We start from the raw sequence: 19,175 nt of genomic DNA, 5'->3' as shown, positions 1-19,175 counted from the left end.
CACAAAAGTTATTACAGTTGGCACAGAAAGGAGTCTTTTGGTCAACTCAAGACTCGCATAGCCATGTTTTAGCAGCAGACAGCCCCAGGACCAAACAAACCACACAAGCAAGGGAATGCTTGAAACCACACAAATCTTGTCTAGCTCTCAGTCTTTTGCCCACTTTTCTTCCATATCCAAGCTCAAGCAGCTCCACAGATAACTTGGGTCACAAAACTGCCAGTGGGACACCTCAGCTTTCAACTGTACCAAATCTTAGTGCGGTCAGTCCATCTGCTAAACAGGCCTAAAGCAGCATTTCTGCCAGGGCCTCAGCTGAGAGCGTGCTGGAGCAAGTGATGCAGAGAGAATTGAATGCCAGTTGTTTTTCAGTCCTGGAGACCAGGCGTTTGAATCTTTACCTAGAGTACAGGTGCAAATACATACAATAACCTCATCCCAGCACTAGTTTTTTCCACAGCACAGTTCATATTATTTACTTTCTGCCCAGACAAATACCAGGACCCAAGTAAGAGATACCAGAAATGGAGTATACAACTATACTCCTAGCAACTTAATGCTATTAGGGTTACATTTATCTCAGTACAGACCGGCAGGCATGGGTCAAAGTCTTCTTAGAGCTTCTCTTGAAAAGAGATCTCAAGTTCAACTTGTTCACAACCATCACGTGTAACATTGATAAAACCTAAGCACAACCTTGAAGTCTTAAACGAAGTCTTAAGTAAGCAGGACTTCAGTAGTGGTTCCTGGACTCTCTCCATAGTTGTGATTCTTACCTTTATTTTCTACCATATAGCAGCACTTGCAATCAGCATTTTCAATACATTTTACAGGGTCGTTGAAGGAATGATAACGATCATTGAGTGCCCAAAGCAAGAGCTAGGAATAGATGAACAATACCTAGGAACACCTGGCAAATATCACTGTTCAGTTTTGTCTCATTTCTGTTGATGCTTTTAATGTAAATACATAAGGCTCAAGAACTTTGTTTTATCCATAGATATTCCTTCCTTCAGTGTGGCAGGCTGTGAAAGGCATATCTGAACAAAAATACAGGCAATGTTGGCAACAAGTCCTGAAAAAGCCTAATGTAGTCTTTTGCACCCCCATTCCTTCAAAAATTAAGCAGTGCCCACCAACCTTACCTTTCTGTTTAAGTCTATGTACTAGAGAAATGCTGTTAATCATTGATACCTAAAAGCAGGGTTGCATAGAAAAAGTAGTTTGAGTTGTCATTTTCAACAAAATATTTCAACAGGAAATTTTCATAAAAGTCATAATGTTAGAGTTTCTCTTCCTTCCCATGTTCTTTGAGAAAGAAACATCCTAAGTTTTGAAGCTGGTGAAAGGTAGAATTCTTCTTCACACAAACTTTATGAACACTGGGGAAGTTTTGAAAAGCTAAAATGAAAATTCGCAAAGCCTGTATGCATGGCAATATAGGAACAACCGAGACTGTTAATTCTGCTTTGTTTGTCTGGAGGGGGAAAAAAAACAACCCAAATAATCCATTCTGAATTTTTCCATAAAAAAATGAAGGTAAGATCTTTTAAATGAAAGCTGTAAGAGAAGCACAGGAAGAAATACAAGCTATTCAATTAGGCCCATTAGCAGGATTAAACTGACTAAAATCAGTTATATGTTGAGTGAGAGAAACTGCTTGATGTGTGTGTCTTAATAGATATTGGCAGAAAACAGATTGGATTATTCTAGTGCTGTAGTTTAAATGATAACTCCATGTCCTGACATACAGTCTCATGCAACTCCTTTAAACAAAATGAAGGAAAACTTATTCCAGTAATAGAATTAACTGATATGGCATCAAATATAATGTATTAACTGTCTGCAGTTGAAAGGATACTTACTTGGCTTTATTAATTTTATTGATCCTACTGTTAGATAGCCTGTTTTTCCACTGGGTCCAGAGCAAGGAGTTGAGTCCTCTATAGCAATGAAGTACTACTTTGGCTGTATAAAGGAGGCAAACACTCCAAGGATCTCTCAGGTACTCTAATGTTCAGCATTACACATGTACAATTCATACTCCCTTTTTTCTTCAAATATCCATTGCTTCCAAGTTACTACCCAATACACGAATGAGAAAGCATCTCAGAATGGTGTTTGTAGCAGCCTGCATGGCAGAAAATTATAAGGCAGGCACCAATGGCCAAAACCCAGAAAAATATCATTCCAGGTACTTCAGCATCCATTTCTAGTCAGAGGGCACAGCACACATCTCTTGCTTAAAGTGCTTTCTCCCTTCTCCCTGCCAGCCCTTGCGTAGCTGAAACCAAGATGGTGAGGAGGCAAGCTTTACCATGCTGTAGTTAGAATACCCAAATACCAGAAGCTCATATAAAAATCTCTCGGGCCTAAGTCCTGAAGTTTAAAATGGAATAATTTGCACCAGGCTACAATCTCAACACTCGACCCTGACAATGTTTGACTTTACACAAAACTTCTTAATTTTCAAAATATGAAGAGAATAAGTCCCACTCCTTGAAATAAGTATCAGTGCAAGATCATCCAGTCATGACAGTGATGGTGAAGTACCCGTGTCAAAACAGAATCCTTCTGTATTTATAATCTGAGACAGTTTAACAAGTTTACTGATAAACTAGGAGGACATCAATAACAACAAGTAGCAGCTCTGTACTTATCACAAGTAAGTACTTGCTACAATAGGACAGTTGCTTATACATACTCGAGGCAAAAAGTAGGGCTTTGAAGCTGGATCTTCCTCAAGTATTTTGTAGAGACAAAACTGCATATGGAAGTTGGCATCAATGGAAAAAAAGCAGTACATAACTCAAACTTGGGGCAAAGATTTCTTTTTAGTCACCAACTGAGATCATGAAATGAAGGAAGAGAATTAGTTTTAAAAAACCCCACCAGTCTAGATACTAAGAAGTGAAGAGTGCTGGCTTGCAACTGCCCAAGGTAAAGAATGAGGCTAAGCCTGATAACAGTGAATATACTCATGTGTCCCACTAAAGCAGTATCTCTTCTTCACTAGCCCACCAACAGAGCTCTGAAAGAACACACCTTCTTTGAAGCAGTTTTGTTAGCTTTCATCCCTGCAAAGCTGTTTGAGGGTATTTAAGTATTTCAGATCAGAATTACTCTGCTACATACAGGGCACTTTTTTGCTTTCTTTTAGGGAAGGAAAGGAAAAAAGGGAAGTCTTACGACACAAATAGTCACTAAAATCCTGAGGAAGCAGCAATAGCTCCCTGTTGTCTACCTTTTAATCCCTAGTTTTCTCTAAGAACATCTTTTTCTAAAGCAGCCTGGTTTTCTTTATTCCTCATCAGTTACTATAGAGAAAGGTTGAGACACAAATGGCTACATCATGTTCATCTGATCATGAGAAGCAGATGAGATGTCTGCAGTAATGCTTACTCCAGATGAGATACATGTACTAGACAAGTTCTGATCACACCACTGAAGTTGAAGGATCTTGTGATGATTCTTTCTTCAGTCCAGGCATTCAATATGTTCTATACAGGGCAATTAACTAAATCAAATCTCATTAGGACAAGACAAGATATCACATACTGCAAGACTTCAAAAAAAGTTGTCCTTATTTCATGTATGCCATTCATCTTCAGTTGCCTGGGTTGTGTTCTGTAGCTTGTTTTGGACTAGTGTCGAGTAGAAGAGACAGTCCCTTAGGTCTAGCACATGTAGCAATTCAGTTGTATTTCCACCACTGACTTGAATCAGGTTGTTCACTCAGAGCTTAACTGCGGTCTTGGTTCACTTTGTTGAATAGTCTGAGACATGCACCTTGTCTCTGCAGAAGAATCTTTTGATCCCCTGGTGGGCAAGTGAAAGGCTTTATTAAGTTCCAGTAGAGACTGAGTGGAGCCTACTGTCACAACACTTTGCAAAGGCTGATTGCTATTTAAATCATTCAGCATCAGAGAAGCCCATAAATTTTATTAAGTAATCATTTGCAATGCAGTTTTTGCTTTCCACATCTTTAATCCAGGAGAGCCTGGCAGAGCTGACAGAATACAGAGCACTTGCATCATTTTCAAGTGAATGAAAGAAGTGAGTGTTAGCAGCCCTGCTACCCACCATTTCTAAAATTTAGTTAATTCCCTCCAAAATGAACATGCATAGACTAGTTGAGTTATACAGCTCCAGCAAAGCCTCACTTATTAATTGAAAGGGGTAACTAATTTCTCTTGTGGAGGGGGCAAATAAATTAAAATCAAGGCATTAATTAGGACATTATGTAATCTTTACAAATGCCTGTACTCCTTAAGACAGTTTCCAAACTCTTGAATAGATGGAAAGCTGCAATATGCAAGAAAAAAATATGCAGGCTTTACGTACAACTCTACTGTTGTTTTTCCAGCAGTCCCTACTAAAGCCTGGCAGCTAGTAAGCTTAAGGCTGTGTAATAATTACAAGAGCTGCTGATCTTAGGGAAGATTATGATAAAGTAGTCTTTTCCTTTTACCAGCTTCAAAATTTGGAGGACACCATCTGGTCTGTCATCTCAAACAAGATCAGCAACAGTGGCTTGAAGCCATATGGAAGAAGGCTGATGACTGAGAGGTTAGGTAGTCTTACTGGAAGTTGTAAGGTGTAGCAGTACTTACATGACAGCAGAGGACACAGAGGCAAGAAAGCCAGCAAGCAGAAGGAACACAAGAACACTTAGGATCGATGTAATGACAATCATGTCTCCACTCCTTCGACCAGGCCAGGTGTCAATTTTCAAGGGAAGTTTAACTAGAAAAGCATAGAAAGACTGTTCCTATGATCTATTTTTGACCATGAACACCCCTACCAAATAGGAGAAAGCTGGTGATTTAGGAGAGGCAAACTGATTATGTCTATACTTGAAGTCTTAGATGATTTATGGGAAACAGGTTTAAGACTCAATGTCAGCATTTAGAGTTCATAAGCTTTCCTCAGCAGTTTAGCCAGTATGACAAGTACCTGTATTACTGAGAAATGTCAACAGCACCAGATACCATGATGTGCATCTAATCTGAAACTGCATGTACAAACTTTCTCTTTACTAAAAGAATTGTTCTGAAGTACACAAAAGTAGAGAATTATTCCATATTTAAGTCTGCTACTCCAATACTGAAAGGCTGACAAAATTGTTAAAACTTTGGGAAAGGACTAGGTGTTGCTCATAGAGCAATAGTGTCCTAAGGCAAGCACAACTACTCAGAAGATCTGAGCAAAGCCGCAGACTTACCTCTTCTGGTTTTGATTGGATCAGACCAGAGAGTTTGGGCTTTCATGATACCTTCAGTGCTATCTAGCAATACATATTTAAACCTATAGAGAAAAAGCGTTAAATTAGGTTTTAAATTGGAGCTTTCTTACCAGCATTTTTAAGGTATTGGATTAGCTGGTCAGACTGCAGGTTTTGTCAAAGCATTAGATGGAGACAAAGGTAATTGACTATTTTCAGAGACGTTATAAAGAAAAAAATAGAATTAATCATGGAAAAGCATTCCATGCTATGTCATGCACAGTTTGCACTGTTCTTCTGAGCCTTGGCAGATGATAGCTTTGCAACAACAGTTTTTCCCAGCTTGCTATTTCCTGTTGTGAAGAGCCTCATTATTTAGGACAGCAAGTGGTTTTGATTTCCATATGGAAGTCAAAGATTTTGTCCAACAATAGAGATCTTTGGCACTTTCACTGCTAGAAGACAGTATTGAAGAGACAGGCCAACATCAGATTTGGCAAAGAAATTAAGTTTCCATTCCACAATAGTTTGAGTTTTCAGAAGTGTCCTGAAGAGACAGAAGAGGCAAGACAGTTTTTGCAAAACTAAGAGCCCATAGTATTTTGTTTCAGAAGTGTATTAGGTCTCCACAGCAGGTATGGCTCCATGTGGCTGCCATTTTTACTACAGCTTTTAAGTAGCTGGCAAGAGCAAAGCAAGTGTTTTGGGTAATGGCTGTCAGTGTGCCCAAATTCCCCAGATGGCCAGCTTCCGCAGACAACAGGGGTCAGACAAGTCTGCAAGCCACTGTGAAGACTCCAGTAACATCAATGGCTTCCTGGGGCTGGAGACCAAGGAGAGCTTTGGCTCCCCAAAATCCCATCAAAACAAAGCAAGCAGAGCCAGATCTGTCTGCAATTTGGCAGAATCATCTAACACAAAATACATGGTGAATAATCTCAACATCATTTTCCAGTCAAAATCCTTTTCTACAAGCAGTTTCTCATCAGATGCTGTCACTGGATTACCTACTCCAACATAGGTATAGATTCAGCAGTTCACACATTGAATTTTCCTACTGATCACTGAATTGAACCTGACAGAGCTCACCACTGCTAGGGTACCATACGGCACCGTCTGCAAGGTGCTAGACCAAAGCCAAGCCTTCTTCACAACTACCCTTGCAATAGAGCATTTTGGTTAGGGACTGGTAGTTCGCATCATACCATTACAAAAGAACATTATAAACTCCTATTTTGCTCCATTGCTTCCTATTGTGTTTTAAGAGCAGCATTCACCGTGTAAGAAATAAGAATTATACCTGTATGTTGTATCTGGTGCAAGAGGTGGGTTACAGACCGCTAGGAAGTTTGGGTCATACAAACAGGTCCCGTCATCCCCGACTCTGAAGAGGTATTGTTTCAGGACATCAGAAACTTTGTTGACATCTCCTACATCAGCAAGTTTGGGAGGCGATGCACAATTGGGTACATCAAACAAGGCAGCTTTGTAAGGTCCAAGCTGCCCGCCACTTGTTTGTTGGAAGGTGCTGTCGAGTGGTTTGCTGCTGTTGTCAGTCACCTGGGAGCTTATTGCACTTGCTGCAGGAGAGATGCTTTTTAACAAGACTGTTAGAACTAGCTCAGCCCTTTCCATTCACCCTGTATTTACTTGGCAACTTGCTCTTCTACCCCAAAACACTCAAAAGGAAAACAAAAAACCTGCAACCAATTTGGCTGTGTAGTGATCTTACCGCTTCCTCCTTATTTGGTGATGAAGCTCTTTACACTTGTCCCTCAGAAACTGAGGGATCCATAGAGTATCTCAGAGTACTACTTTAGTAGCCACCCTCCCAAAATTCCTCTTTTCCAAGGAGAATCTGGTGAAGGGGGGTGGGGGGCAAAGGCCATGCCACATGTGGCTCCAATAAACATTCAGTAAATGCTGCCATTTCAGATTTGATACTATAGCCAAGGCAGAGTTCCTATAGAGTCACAATTCTCCCATCTCCTGGAACAGAAACCCTCAGACCTCTGGTCATGCAGCAGCTGGACCTCCCAGAACCACACAGTACGCAGAGCAGTGTGTAGGGGGCTGCATGAATGGATGCAGTATCTCCATTTCTGGCCAGCGAGGCACGTCACTGCTTCCAGGCAGCATGCCTCAAAGTCTGAAAGTCCTCACAGCTTCAAGCAGAGTGTGAATCTGTGCCCAGCCCTAAAGCATAGTTTGGAAGCTCAGTTGCAGCTCTCAAACCTTTCCTGTTGCAAAGCCAAGGCATGAATCCCAAGACATGCTCCCGAGTTCTGCAACTGCAGGTTAAATTTTTTTTGAGAGCTCCCTCCAGCTGTTCAGTGGTGTCAGCAGCAAAAGAAGGCCAGTTTTTACAAAGCCATGGTACATTGGGAACTACTTCAGTTTGGAAATGTTCTGCTGTGCTCCTGGAGCAGAGTTCTTGCAGCTGCTTGGCCGTGAGTTTTTAGCTATGACCCAATGCAAAATTAAACCAGTTTTAAAAGGGAAAAGTTTCTAGGACAGGTTAGAAATACAACTTAAGGGTCAGCGCTCAGGTTTGTTGAGCTCTGACATCCCTCTCTTCAATGGGAGCCAATAACATGAAAGCAAATACTAGCTAAGACCTGCTCTATTCTTGGGCTTGCTTTCCCAAATTATGATTCTCGCAGCTAGGTCTTACTGCTCTCCCAGTCTCCATCTACTTCAATAACTTAGCCTGGCTCTTGTGAGCAAATAAGAGCTGATGCCTAAGCAAGTTCATTTTGTGGTTTTTTTTTTGTTGGGGTTAGTTGGTTTGCTTGGGGTTTTTTTAAAATTTACTAGGTCTACTAGCAACATTAACAAGAGGAGAGCTAGAAGTTACATGACTTCCTCAGAAATTTGCAAGACCCTCAGCTTTGTAGTATGCCGACACATTTCCTTACCAGCAGAGCTGAACATAAGGCATTAAAGAAAATTTAGTTCTCTTAAATTTTCCTTCTCCCTGCTCCAGGAGGCATCCAAGGGTGAACCAATGTGCTTCTCTGCAGACCAGAGATAAATCCAAACAAAATTCCTCCCAGTCTGCAAAGTAACAAGTTTGTGTCTGCTTGCCTTAAAAGCAGAAGAGATTTCTCTGTATATAACCCCTTTTGTAGGGATTCATCCACCTGCATAGGAAGCTTTTGCCACAGAAACTACAGAAGATGGGGTGGTTGAGGTAATTTCTAACACAAACCTTATTTGCAGGTCTAACTAGGTATCGGTAGCCTTTTATATAATTATAATGCACTTAGAGTTTGTTTTAAAGGTATAAAGATGTGCACTTCAGTCATGGGATGTGTCTCAGAAGGCCATGCATTCACAATTGTCTATGTTAGCTGTATGGGATGGTGTCTCTGATTACGGCTTCTGCCCCAAGGCACCCTCTTTCCACCTTGTCCAAAGTGGCAACAATCAGCAGTGGAAGTTTCAAGCCTGTTTTGTCTGTCGGTGGGTTTCACTACTGCCCCCTCAAGATCTCTTCTCGTTGCCTCTCAGAAAAGGAGGCTGCATACAGCCTTCAGGGGAGAAGGCATGATATAAGGAAGTAATTTGTTTCTGTCGGCTTATGGAGTAGCTCTAACTGACATTCAAAACAGTCTGCCAGAACAGCAGGGAACAGGGAAGGCAGTTCGCGGTCACTGCCAGCAAAGTTTCATTGCCAAGCAGTTATGAAACTCATTTTATGAATGAGCCCATGGGACAGGCATCTTTGACCACAAGTCTAGCATGACTTGCCTTTGTCTACAAAAAAAACAAGTAGTCCTTGCAAGGGCTGGCTACCCTAACTATGATGCAAACAGCAGCGTTACCCAGTTTCTCTTAGCCGGTTTACTTAGGGGAATTCAGACTTCTATACAAGGCATTTGTGTTTAGACAAAGGTAAGATATCAGACTGTGGACCACTTGGTTTCATTACCAAGATTTGGGCAAAGGCTTATAGCTGATAGCACTGCTCCACGCCTACTGGGAGTCAGCTAGCACAGTACTAACACTTGCTATCATTAACCAGCCCCGCCCCTTTGAAATACTATGATTATTTATATTTTGTAATAATACCCTAGACAAAACTGAGGCCAGAGGCTCAGCTTGTACATAGCTTACAGCTACAGATTTTTCTCTTTTCCCCCATTCAAACCCACTCCCATCAAATTGTGAAGAATTGCATGCAATGGCCATGTAACGTAGTTATCTTCCAGAGAGGCAGAATGCTGGATACTCACCTGTTTCCTTCATAGCATACAAGTAGATGACGTAAGATTTATTCGGATGCAGTGAGCTGTCAAACATACAGAAAGGTTTTTCTAGAGCAACTGTAGTAAGAGTGGGATTGTTTGTAGCAAGCTGAGGGGTTGCAATCTGAGGCTTCAGGCTTTGATCTAGAAGAGAAAGTTACCAAAAAAGTGTATGAAAAATCTTCCCCCTTCCCCCTGCAAGCTCTGACTCAAAAGGGAGGATCTGGCAGCACTAACAAACAACATTAAAGCATAAAAGGGAGATATGAACTGCAACTGAGCAGGAAACAGCCTACCTGCCCTGTGAAAGTTTGAGAGTGAGGGGGTTTGCTTTAATGCAAAAAGGAGACCCCAAGGATTTGGGAAAGGAGACATGAGATGTTGCTCCTCAAACATACAGGTCACACCACCTCAGAAGGTGAAAGGCAAAGCCTCATTATAGGGGATACTTAAACATCTGTCTTCAGGGTCCCACATACAGACTCCCCCCTCCAGTGGCAGCACCAGAAGCAGTACAGTCAGTTCTCAAATCAATTAGCAGTAAGGAACCTTAAGGTTTTTAAGACCAGGCTTGTTAACATTCAGAGAGAGATATAGCAAAACCTTACAAAAAAGGGAAACTGTCTGGGAGAGGCACTGGAAAGAGCAAGTAGTCTTAGAATAAAGTTTATGTCAGATACTTCCTCCCTCTCCACACAAGCTCATCCCATCTCCAGTCTCCCCCGGGCAAGATTAACTAAAAACAGAGAGAGATTCAGCAGCACCTCCTCCTTCCCAGCTTAGCTGCAGTAGAGATACTTTAACAATATTCCAGCAGAATACATGTTTGAAGCCCTAAACTCCCCTCCCAACACAGGTCTTAGAGCAAAGAGTTGACACCCAAGACAAAACAAAAAAACCCACAAGAAAAACACAAAGGGAAGAGGTACAAAGAGAGGAGCAACAGGAAAGGAGAAGAGACTGCAGATAGATGCCTCTTACCTGCACACAGCTGTCCCAAGTAGCAAAAGGCTAATACAACCCAAGAGCTGCACATGCTTGAGCCCTCCAGAAACCTGCCAGGAAAGGAAAAATAATGTTGTGAGGCAGCCCCCATTGAAGAGCTCCCAATTCTGCTCCCTCCCTGAAGTCAACCGCACCTACTCCTTTCCACAAACTCCCTGTGGTTAGAAGTTACCTACTCCCCCCAGCACCTCCCTATATGCCTATTGCCCCTCCTGCTCAGATGTCACCAATCCCCCAGCTATTACCTGCTCCCAGGTGAGGAAGGGTGTTGCAGTTTTGATTTCCACCTGATAGTGGGCACCAGTGTAGTTCTCAACAGTGCTATGGGTGTAAAGAGGTTTTTTTCCCCACCTACGTCATTGATAGGTGGCTTTGTTCTTGACCTTCTGTCTAAAAATTTTTGAAATCTCTCATGTAGGAAAAATTTGGAACTGAATATCTGAACCCTTCATCCAGTCTGCATCATGGATGGTTCTGATTCAGAGCTCTAAATTTGGGCAGCCTTAACAGAGGTTACAATTGCCTTCTGAATTGTGTTTCCTGGGTTACATCCTGAAAAACATAAGCTTTCTGCTTCTGGTTAACCCTAGTGTGATTCAGGGCAACTACATGAAGAGCAAACTGCTGGGAAATCTGAATCTGTCCTGTTGTACCAAATTGTTCAGCTGAGAATATTCTTGATGAGTAACTGCTATTATGAATGGTCTATTACGTAAGAGCTCAGATTACAAAATTATTAATCACCCACTTAAAATAGGCTGAGGGGAAAAAATAACTATCAGCAAGATTTTACAGAATTAATGGTGCTAACATGATGTTACTGCAGCAACTCCAGATTTACAGTAATATCACTACAGTTACATTACCAAATTCATCTCCTTTATGGGTATGCCATGGGCCCCAGAAATCTGTTTGAAATATGTAATCAAATTATTATAATGCAATTTCCTCCCCATATGTGTCTCATTTTGTTTCAAATTCTGCACATCATCTTCAGTGTGTTTGGTTTGACTTTTTTTCTCACACTACTTTTGAGGGAGAATATTGAATACAGGAGTTACCCTAGATTTGCACTGCTATAGGATAAGAATGAGTTGCAGTATTCCTTCTTACTCTACAATGCACTCAAACCTGTGCTGGCATTAATACTCAGATAAATCAGATTAAACCAGATTCTGTCTTTTATTCCTAGAAATCTGATTTTTAACATTTACACTAAGGGGGTTAGTTGTACAAACTTGGTACTGATCTGCTCAAGAATGTTTTGATCCCTTAAAGCACTATAATAATACTCAAAAACTGTAAGGTTTCTGACTCTACAGTAAAAGCAGAGCTAAAGAACAACAAGATCTCCTTCTCCATCATAAAATCAATACTTTCTCCAAACAGGGATTCCTGTAAAATCAGATCCTGAATTCTTTACACAAGTAACCCTTCCAGAGCAATCATCAGTAGCTTTTTTCCCTTTAAGACAGAAAATAGACACATTATTTGCCTAATTAAAAAAAAAAAAAAGGATACCAGGACATACTGGATGGCAGAGAAAATGCAATATTCTATTTCATGGCATGCAAGCCTTTTGCATGTACTACAAAATACTTTTTCAAGTTTTATAAGAAAGCACTGCTCCCTCATTCACTTTCTAAAGCATCAAAACAGACAACAGAAAAAGATACCGATTTTAAAAATCAACAGATTAAGGCCCAGAATCACAATAAAATATTTAATTTAAAGATAGCAATTATGATTTTTAGATTCACGGCCATCAAACAATAAATTTAGCACTTATTACTCAGGCAAAACTCTGCATGACCTTCTTGGAGTCTTGCCTGGATGAAGAGTATGGCAAACTGCTCCTCAGGCTACAGTCATGCAAACTGTTACTCACGCGATTCATTTGAAAACAGCCAGGAGTGTGTCAATAGAGCTGCTCATCGTAGAAAGTTAATCACCTTTCAAAGTGGCTACAGGATGACAATTTTAGCCATTATTTTCCATGACGCTGTTTTTTTAAGCCATCATGATTTACTTCAGTACAAGGCCATCTTGTGCTCTGGTGGAATTCACCAGCCACAATAAAAGGTATAACATTGCCTATGTTGCGAGATTTTAAAATTGTTGGGTTTGTTCCATGCTCAGAAGAATCTCAAACAAAGGTAGAAAATTAACATGACAATAAACTCTCTCGGCTCCATCTGTGCTGGCAGATGTGTCCTAAATTAGGACCAGATCTCATCCTTGCTTACACTTGCGTAAATCCATATTAACTCCATTGAAGTCAGGGGAGCTGGTCTGGATTTAAAGGATGTTACCATGAACAAACTAAACCTCAGTAAAATCACAGTGTTCCCCAAAGGAAGTGCAAGAGAAGAAATCAGTGTAAATTCCTATGTCTTTGTTTAAGCAACAATGCCAATTTTCTTGCTCTGTGTTGCCTTGTGGGCAATTCTGGAGTAATTCATAGAAGCCTCCAGAGTCAGTTTGGATTGATAGCTCTGTGAGAACAAAACTTGCCTGTAGCTTTGGCTTTCCAGGGCTGTGTGAAGCCCGTAAGGGTTTGAGGAGGATGAGGCCTGAACTCCTGAAAGGCTGTGAAATGTATGGGACGCTCCAGGATCTGAAGTCCAAACCTTCTTTGCATTCTCAGCTGTGGGCATAGTGGAGATAACCCTCCATACTCTGCTGTGCTCCATCTCTCCGGTCCACTACACGGGCTAAAATTTATGGGCCACTTACAAGCCCAGCTCCATGTAGAGACATTACAGCGTTTAATAAAGATATTAAAAAGCATGGTGGTGACATCTACCAGTCAAGACATAATCTAATCCAAAGGGCGAGGAAGACAAATAAAACATAGAATCCATTATAAATTAATTTGAAGATCCTTACTAGTTTTCTGCATAGCTATTATTAGCTTGTAATTTCCTGCAGATATCCTGGTGGGTGTAGACCTTGAGGAATGGGCTGAAAAAGGAGACAAGTGAATTAATTTTTAAAAAGCATTCCATGAATATGGGACATCTGGACGAGGGTGCAGAGATGGTTAAAAAAAAGTTGATAAAACAGGCGATCAAAGCTTGGGACAGTGGTGGAGAGCTGACACGGTTAAAAAATGGGGAAGTACAGAGATGTAGCATTATAAAATACTGTGAAAGTGAGGACAAGCTGGAATGAGAAACAATGGAAAAGTTTTTCCTTCTGTCCAGTCACTGTTCTTCAGACATGATCTGGCAGGAACTATAACCACCTCTATGCACCATCTGGTCTGCAGAGGTTAACTGCAAGGGAAGCAGCTGTCATACTGCTGTACATCAGTCCATTTGAGAGTGGCACTGAAACAAAAAAATCTATTCAAAGAGGTTACTGGTCAGCTACTACAGACTTCAGAAGTGACTGTTCTGGGGGCTGGTATTAGTAAGAGATTGTCATGGGCAGTGTCTGGGAATCCAAGCTATCCTGGCAATGGAAACTTTCATCTAATGGTAAATAACCTGCAGACAGCACTGCACTGTATTTGTATCATAAGGCTGCAGACAAAAGGGAGAAATTTCCCATTTATCTAGGGAGAAAACTCCTCACTGAAGCAGGAGGTGAAATACGTTTTATGACATTTCTCTCTCTCAAAGTCTTCCCAGAATACTTCAAGACAGTAGGAGCTTCACATGTCACAAGATCCACTGCACAAAGGCCACATGGATGCCTGGTACTTTTGTTCAGTTCTGAAATCTCTTTGATATGACTTTGGCTTCCTGGAGAAGTATTCCTATCCTCCGTTGCTGCCACAAGGAGCATTAAATTCTGATTGTAAAATCTACACACCTATTAACATGGCCTCAGGATTTATTTTCAGGGTCTTTCTTGCTCCTTTCCTGACAGAGTCCCTTTGCGTGTACAGGTTATGAATCTCCAGAAGAGCTCTGCGAACCGCTTTGTTAAAAAGGGACCAGTGTGATGGAGATAAGCCCCATCCTACATTCACTCAGCACAGGAACAGACTTATGTGCTGAGTGGGGGTCCCATCTGTGCACAGATCGGAGCAGCATGACTCACTGAGCCATTGATCTCCTTAAATTAGAAATCTTTCATGTGTCCATAAGGAAATATGAAGGTTCCGTTAGAAAGATGAGAACTTGGAACTTATTCTATCATCTGGTGAGAATTAACTTTGTGCAAACCTGAAAGGACAAGCAGTAGAAACATCAGGAAGGGAAAAATAACTTTCTACTTAAGAAATCAGGGCCACACCCTTGTCCAATATAAATTGGCATGGCTCCATTGAGGTAGATTCCTTACGAACAGAAGAACCAGTCCTTCTTGCGTTCCCCTAAGAAATCACATATAAGATCTTATCTCTCCAGTAAACCCCACACAATCGCAGAACACTGAAACATCTGCAGCTTGGAGGAGCTAGGGGTTAAAATGAAAGGTCTCTTTGTTACACGGAAGTTACTGTTTTCTTTGCTGAGGAAATGTCTTGCTATCTACGGTTATCTGCTTGAACTTTCATCTCATACTGTTAAGAACCCCTAAGAAGTACTTCTTTTTATTAAAGTCCTGGGCTTATGTGATAGTGGAGATGTCCCTCATAACAGCGAGCACCGTTTGCTGCAGCCTTCTCAGAGCTGCCCCTTGTGACGGATCATTTGTGCCAGGCAGGTCAATGGAGGTTGGTCCCACATTTCTCCACTTACAAAATGATACTTCAGTGAATCCACCGCTGGTTGAGGGGCTTGTTCTAAACATTAGTTATAATGAGGAGTCACACTGCTGCAGAAGAGGAAGAAGAGAAAGTATCTTTGGTAATTCAGACTGGCTGGATAAATGTGTTTTATATCCATGACAAAAGTAACCTGGCTTTTGATGAAGAACTAAGCAAAGATGACAGGGGGTGGAGTTAATCTTCCCGGCCTGTGAAGGGACTACATTCCCTAGGCTGCAGTTTCCATTAACTGGCTTTGTGCACAAGTAACTTGACTGTGTTGGCATGACATGGGTCAATGCCATGACCCTTTCCCTGGCTGATGTGAGGAAGCAGGCCTCCCTAGGTGGCGGGTGTAATCCCTCACCTTCATCCTCAGGTTGTACATGATTATTTTTATAATGGAGCCCTTTTAATTTAATTTTGCCAGGTAAATAAAATTTAGCTTTCTGGGTTTGCAAGCAAGATTGAATTTTAATGACATGAAACTTGATTAGTATTTGCGGTTCAAGAAGGATCTCTCTGTAATGGCTGAAGAGGTGGCCCTTTCCTCACAAAGATTTTTTTAGGGCTTGGAATCCCTCTCTAAATCTAACGTCCTGAAATATCACTTCATGAAGCCAGTTTAACACCCTTGAGACTCAGCTGAACTTTGGTGCAATTGCTGTGCTTTTATATGAATGTGAAGTATAATACAACGAGGCTCCTGTACTGATCAGTGTGCCAAATTCCACTGCAGTCGGATCAGGGTAAAAGTTTTCTAACAAAATGATGAATTGAGTCCATAATGTTGTAATTAAAAATGGAAAAAGCTTTCTGTTAGGACTTCCTTTACTCACTGAATTGTAACCCACTAGCTAATTCACTATTCCACAATGACAGAAAGTATAGGCTGGTTTTGACTACAGTTTTTATGTTGTAGCTGATATGCTTTATGCTAAATTCTGATAGATGCTGTTTGAAGTTAACAACCAGATAAAAAAACCCTAAACCAGAACTACCCCCTAAAAAGAAGTACATGAATCAGATATTGCTTAGTCTGGATCCTCATTCTTCAGACAATATCACAGAAATGCCTCGTTCATTTGCCTTCCAAGAGGTGTAAAAGGGCTTTGTGAAACTATTCGGATACACAGGTCCATGGTATTCATGGTCATGGTTCCAGAGCAGACCATTCAGGAAGATGGAGTAATCTGTAAGCGTACGTACTGAATGCCCATCTGCTGCTAGTCAAAATTTATGTTCTAAACAACAATCCATATTCCTCGTTACTTATGCTCATTTTGTTTGTTGTTTGATAATGTAGTCCTCTATAGAATTTGCATATAGGTTCCTACTGATAAAGTTTAAATGGCTCAGTTTCAAGTCTGTTCCTCTTCAGTATTCAAAAGACATACTTCTGAGCAGTAACTTCTTTTTCAGCTCTTAATTGAATGGAAGCCACGAGAACATGTCAAACAGGAATGCTGCCAGCCCTGTATTGAGTTATCTCTGTAAGTCAATGAGCAGCACCAAAAGATTGCTTTTTTAAGGAGTTCATTCTCATGATTTGATAACATGATATACAGCAACTTCTCATGCACAAATACAGTTGGAATATGACAAGAACAAGAGATGTGGGGAAAAAAGGATCCTGATGTAGTAAACCACTGTGATTCACAATTGCTCTAGGAAAGGGCGATAAATGCTTGACCCAGCTGTGTTTGTGTGGTTTGTAGTTTATAACATGACATTTATAGAGTTTCAGTTTGCAATAGACTGAGATGCTTCAGTGTTTTTCTACAGCTTCTTTGAGATGATGTGCATAGTGGGTTCGCTTGGCAGTAAATATCTTTGGTCAGTGATTGAATGTGGAAGAAAAGTCAGTCTGATGCTGTAGAAGGCATTTGCAAAAATACATACCAGAATAATTTTTTTTACATTGAAAAGTGAAACAACCACTCAAGGAACAATATACGAAAAGGAAGACAATGTTTCTCCTGACTCATATGCTTCTGAAGTTCTAAGCTTTCAGCTGATACTAGTGGCAAATATAAGTTAATAATAATTAATAATAAACAAGCAGGATTCAGTGTAAATAGCTGCTGGGAGAGGGATGTGATAGATAAAACAACATTAGAATTTCAGCTATGCTGGTGTAAGTTTCTTTGCAGTCAACAGGTTTAAACCTAGAGCCCTGTAAAGGGAGATAAAAACTGAATGAATAAATCCAATTATATTTATCATAAAAAGATTATATGAAAAAAGTAAGCATTGCTGTGACCAGTGTCTCAATGAGGAAACTGATGCATGTTGAAGTGCAATGACTTGACTGGAGTGTTACAGTAGTAAAGAAAGCCTGTGTCTCAACTCTCATGGCTCCTAGTCCAGCATCTAATGGGCTGAGCTGACTCCACTGTAAGCTTATTTCAGGGAACTTTATGATTAGATATTTTTACTTAACCTGGTAGGCAGAAACTGATTTTTTTCTTATATAAAGCTATTTAAACCCTCTCTTTCTCCTCTTAATGGGACTCAGTGAGAGACATTTTGTTGAAATCTGCCTACCACTGCAGTGCACTTGTCTCAGCTCTCAGCTGTTAATTACTCCCTTAAGGAAGAGTTGTTTTGTGATTTAGACCTTGGATGAAGATCTAAAAGATTATGCATAGTTAGAGGCTCCCTCTGAAAGCAACCTATTTAATCTCTGGTTTTCAGCTGCCCACCTGTAAAATAGGAATAAAAATTATTCTGCTCTCAGCTTTTGGTATTGTCTATTCAGACTATATGTATTTGGGGAAAGAGTATTCCTTATGAACTACGTCCGTGTATTGGTTATTTTAGCCTTTAAAAGAAGAATTATGTAATACTATTCACTGGTCAATTTTGGGCAGACATAGAATACAACCCTCAAACTCACTTTCAGTTTCCAAGCATTCCTGCACAGAACTTCTGGAAATAAAGTCCTCATGATATAGCTTGCCATATGTACAAGCTGTTGAAATAATTTAAATACATTTGGCTTCCAAGAGTGAATTTCATATGAACACAGTCTAAACAGATATTCCTGCTCAGGAGCTGAGACCCAGTTGTGTTTTTTTTCATACACACAGCATTTTGTTGCGTGACAAGGCTTGATTCTTGAGCAATTTGTTTTCAGTATAGCCACACGCCAAGAGTGCAAACTCTGAAACTCAAGGTTTAAGCTATGTATATATGGATATGCACATCCTCATAGACAAGCTGATGAAGAGCAGACCAGATAAGCGGACAGCAAGGTGGACTGAATGGCCGGGCTTAGAGAGTTGTGATCGGCAACATGAAGTCCAGCTGGAGGCCAGTCACTAATGGCGTACCCCGCGAGTCAATACTAGGATCAATACTGCCTAATATTTTCATTAATGACCTAGGTGATGGACCAGAGTGCACTCTCAGCAAGTTTGCAGATGATAAAAAACTGAGAGGAGTGGCTCATACACCAGAGGGTTGTGCTGCCATCCAGAGACACCTGGACATGGTGGAGAATGGACCAACAGCAATCTCATGAAGTTGAACAAAGGAAACTGCAAAATCCTGCACCTGGGAAGGAATAATCTTAAACGTCAGTACACAATAGGGCCAGTTGGGTGGAAAGCAGCTTTACAGAAGAGGAGCTGGGCTCCTGGGGAACAAAAAGTTAACCACGAGCCAGCGGTGTGACCTTGCGGCAAAGGCAGCCAACAGCACGTGGGGCTGCGTGAGGATCATTGCCAGCAGGTCGAGGGAGGTGATCCTTCCCCTCTGCTCAGCCCTGGTGAGACCACAACTGGGATGATGTGTCCAGTTCTGGGCTCCCCAGTACAGGAGGGAGATGGATCTACTGGCATGAGTTCAGGGAAGGGCAACTAAGATGATTAAAGAATTGGAGCATCTCACATAAGAGGCTGAGTGCGCTGCAGGTTTTTAGCCTTGAAAAGGGAAAGCTCGGGGGGACCAGATCAATGCATATAAATACCTGATGAGAGGGCGCCTATAACAA

At 41.0% G+C, this 19,175-nt stretch overlaps 1 protein-coding gene across 5 annotated transcripts in view; it reads right to left on the bottom strand.

Moving 5' to 3' along the window:
- Positions 1 to 2,532: 2,532 nt before the first annotated feature.
- Positions 2,533 to 19,175, bottom strand: part of UPK3A (uroplakin 3A) — a 41,030-nt gene continuing 24,387 nt past the window's right edge. The window contains exons 1-7 of one of the 5 annotated variants that reach the window (XM_049821505.1): positions 10,725 to 10,884; positions 10,456 to 10,529; positions 9,463 to 9,618; positions 6,525 to 6,804; positions 5,225 to 5,307; positions 4,614 to 4,746; positions 2,533 to 3,819 (exon numbers count right to left, since the gene is read on the bottom strand). In XM_049821505.1, coding sequence (XP_049677462.1) covers positions 3,732 to 3,819; positions 4,614 to 4,746; positions 5,225 to 5,307; positions 6,525 to 6,804; positions 9,463 to 9,618; positions 10,456 to 10,510 — 795 coding nt within the window. In that variant the 5' untranslated portion in view covers positions 10,511 to 10,529; positions 10,725 to 10,884 and the 3' untranslated portion in view covers positions 2,533 to 3,731. Of the gene's footprint in view, positions 3,820 to 4,613; positions 4,747 to 5,224; positions 5,308 to 6,524; positions 6,805 to 9,462; positions 9,619 to 10,455; positions 10,585 to 10,613; positions 10,629 to 10,724; positions 10,885 to 19,175 lie in introns of those variants that run through there. The other 4 variants (XM_049821506.1, XM_049821507.1, XM_049821504.1 and 1 more) reach the window with 4 other exon arrangements.

The sequence above is a fragment of the Accipiter gentilis genome, chromosome 18 (genome assembly GCF_929443795.1).
Source record: "Accipiter gentilis chromosome 18, bAccGen1.1, whole genome shotgun sequence".
Lineage (NCBI taxonomy): Eukaryota > Metazoa > Chordata > Aves > Accipitriformes > Accipitridae > Astur > Astur gentilis.
This window is presented reverse-complemented; position numbering and strand designations above follow the sequence as displayed.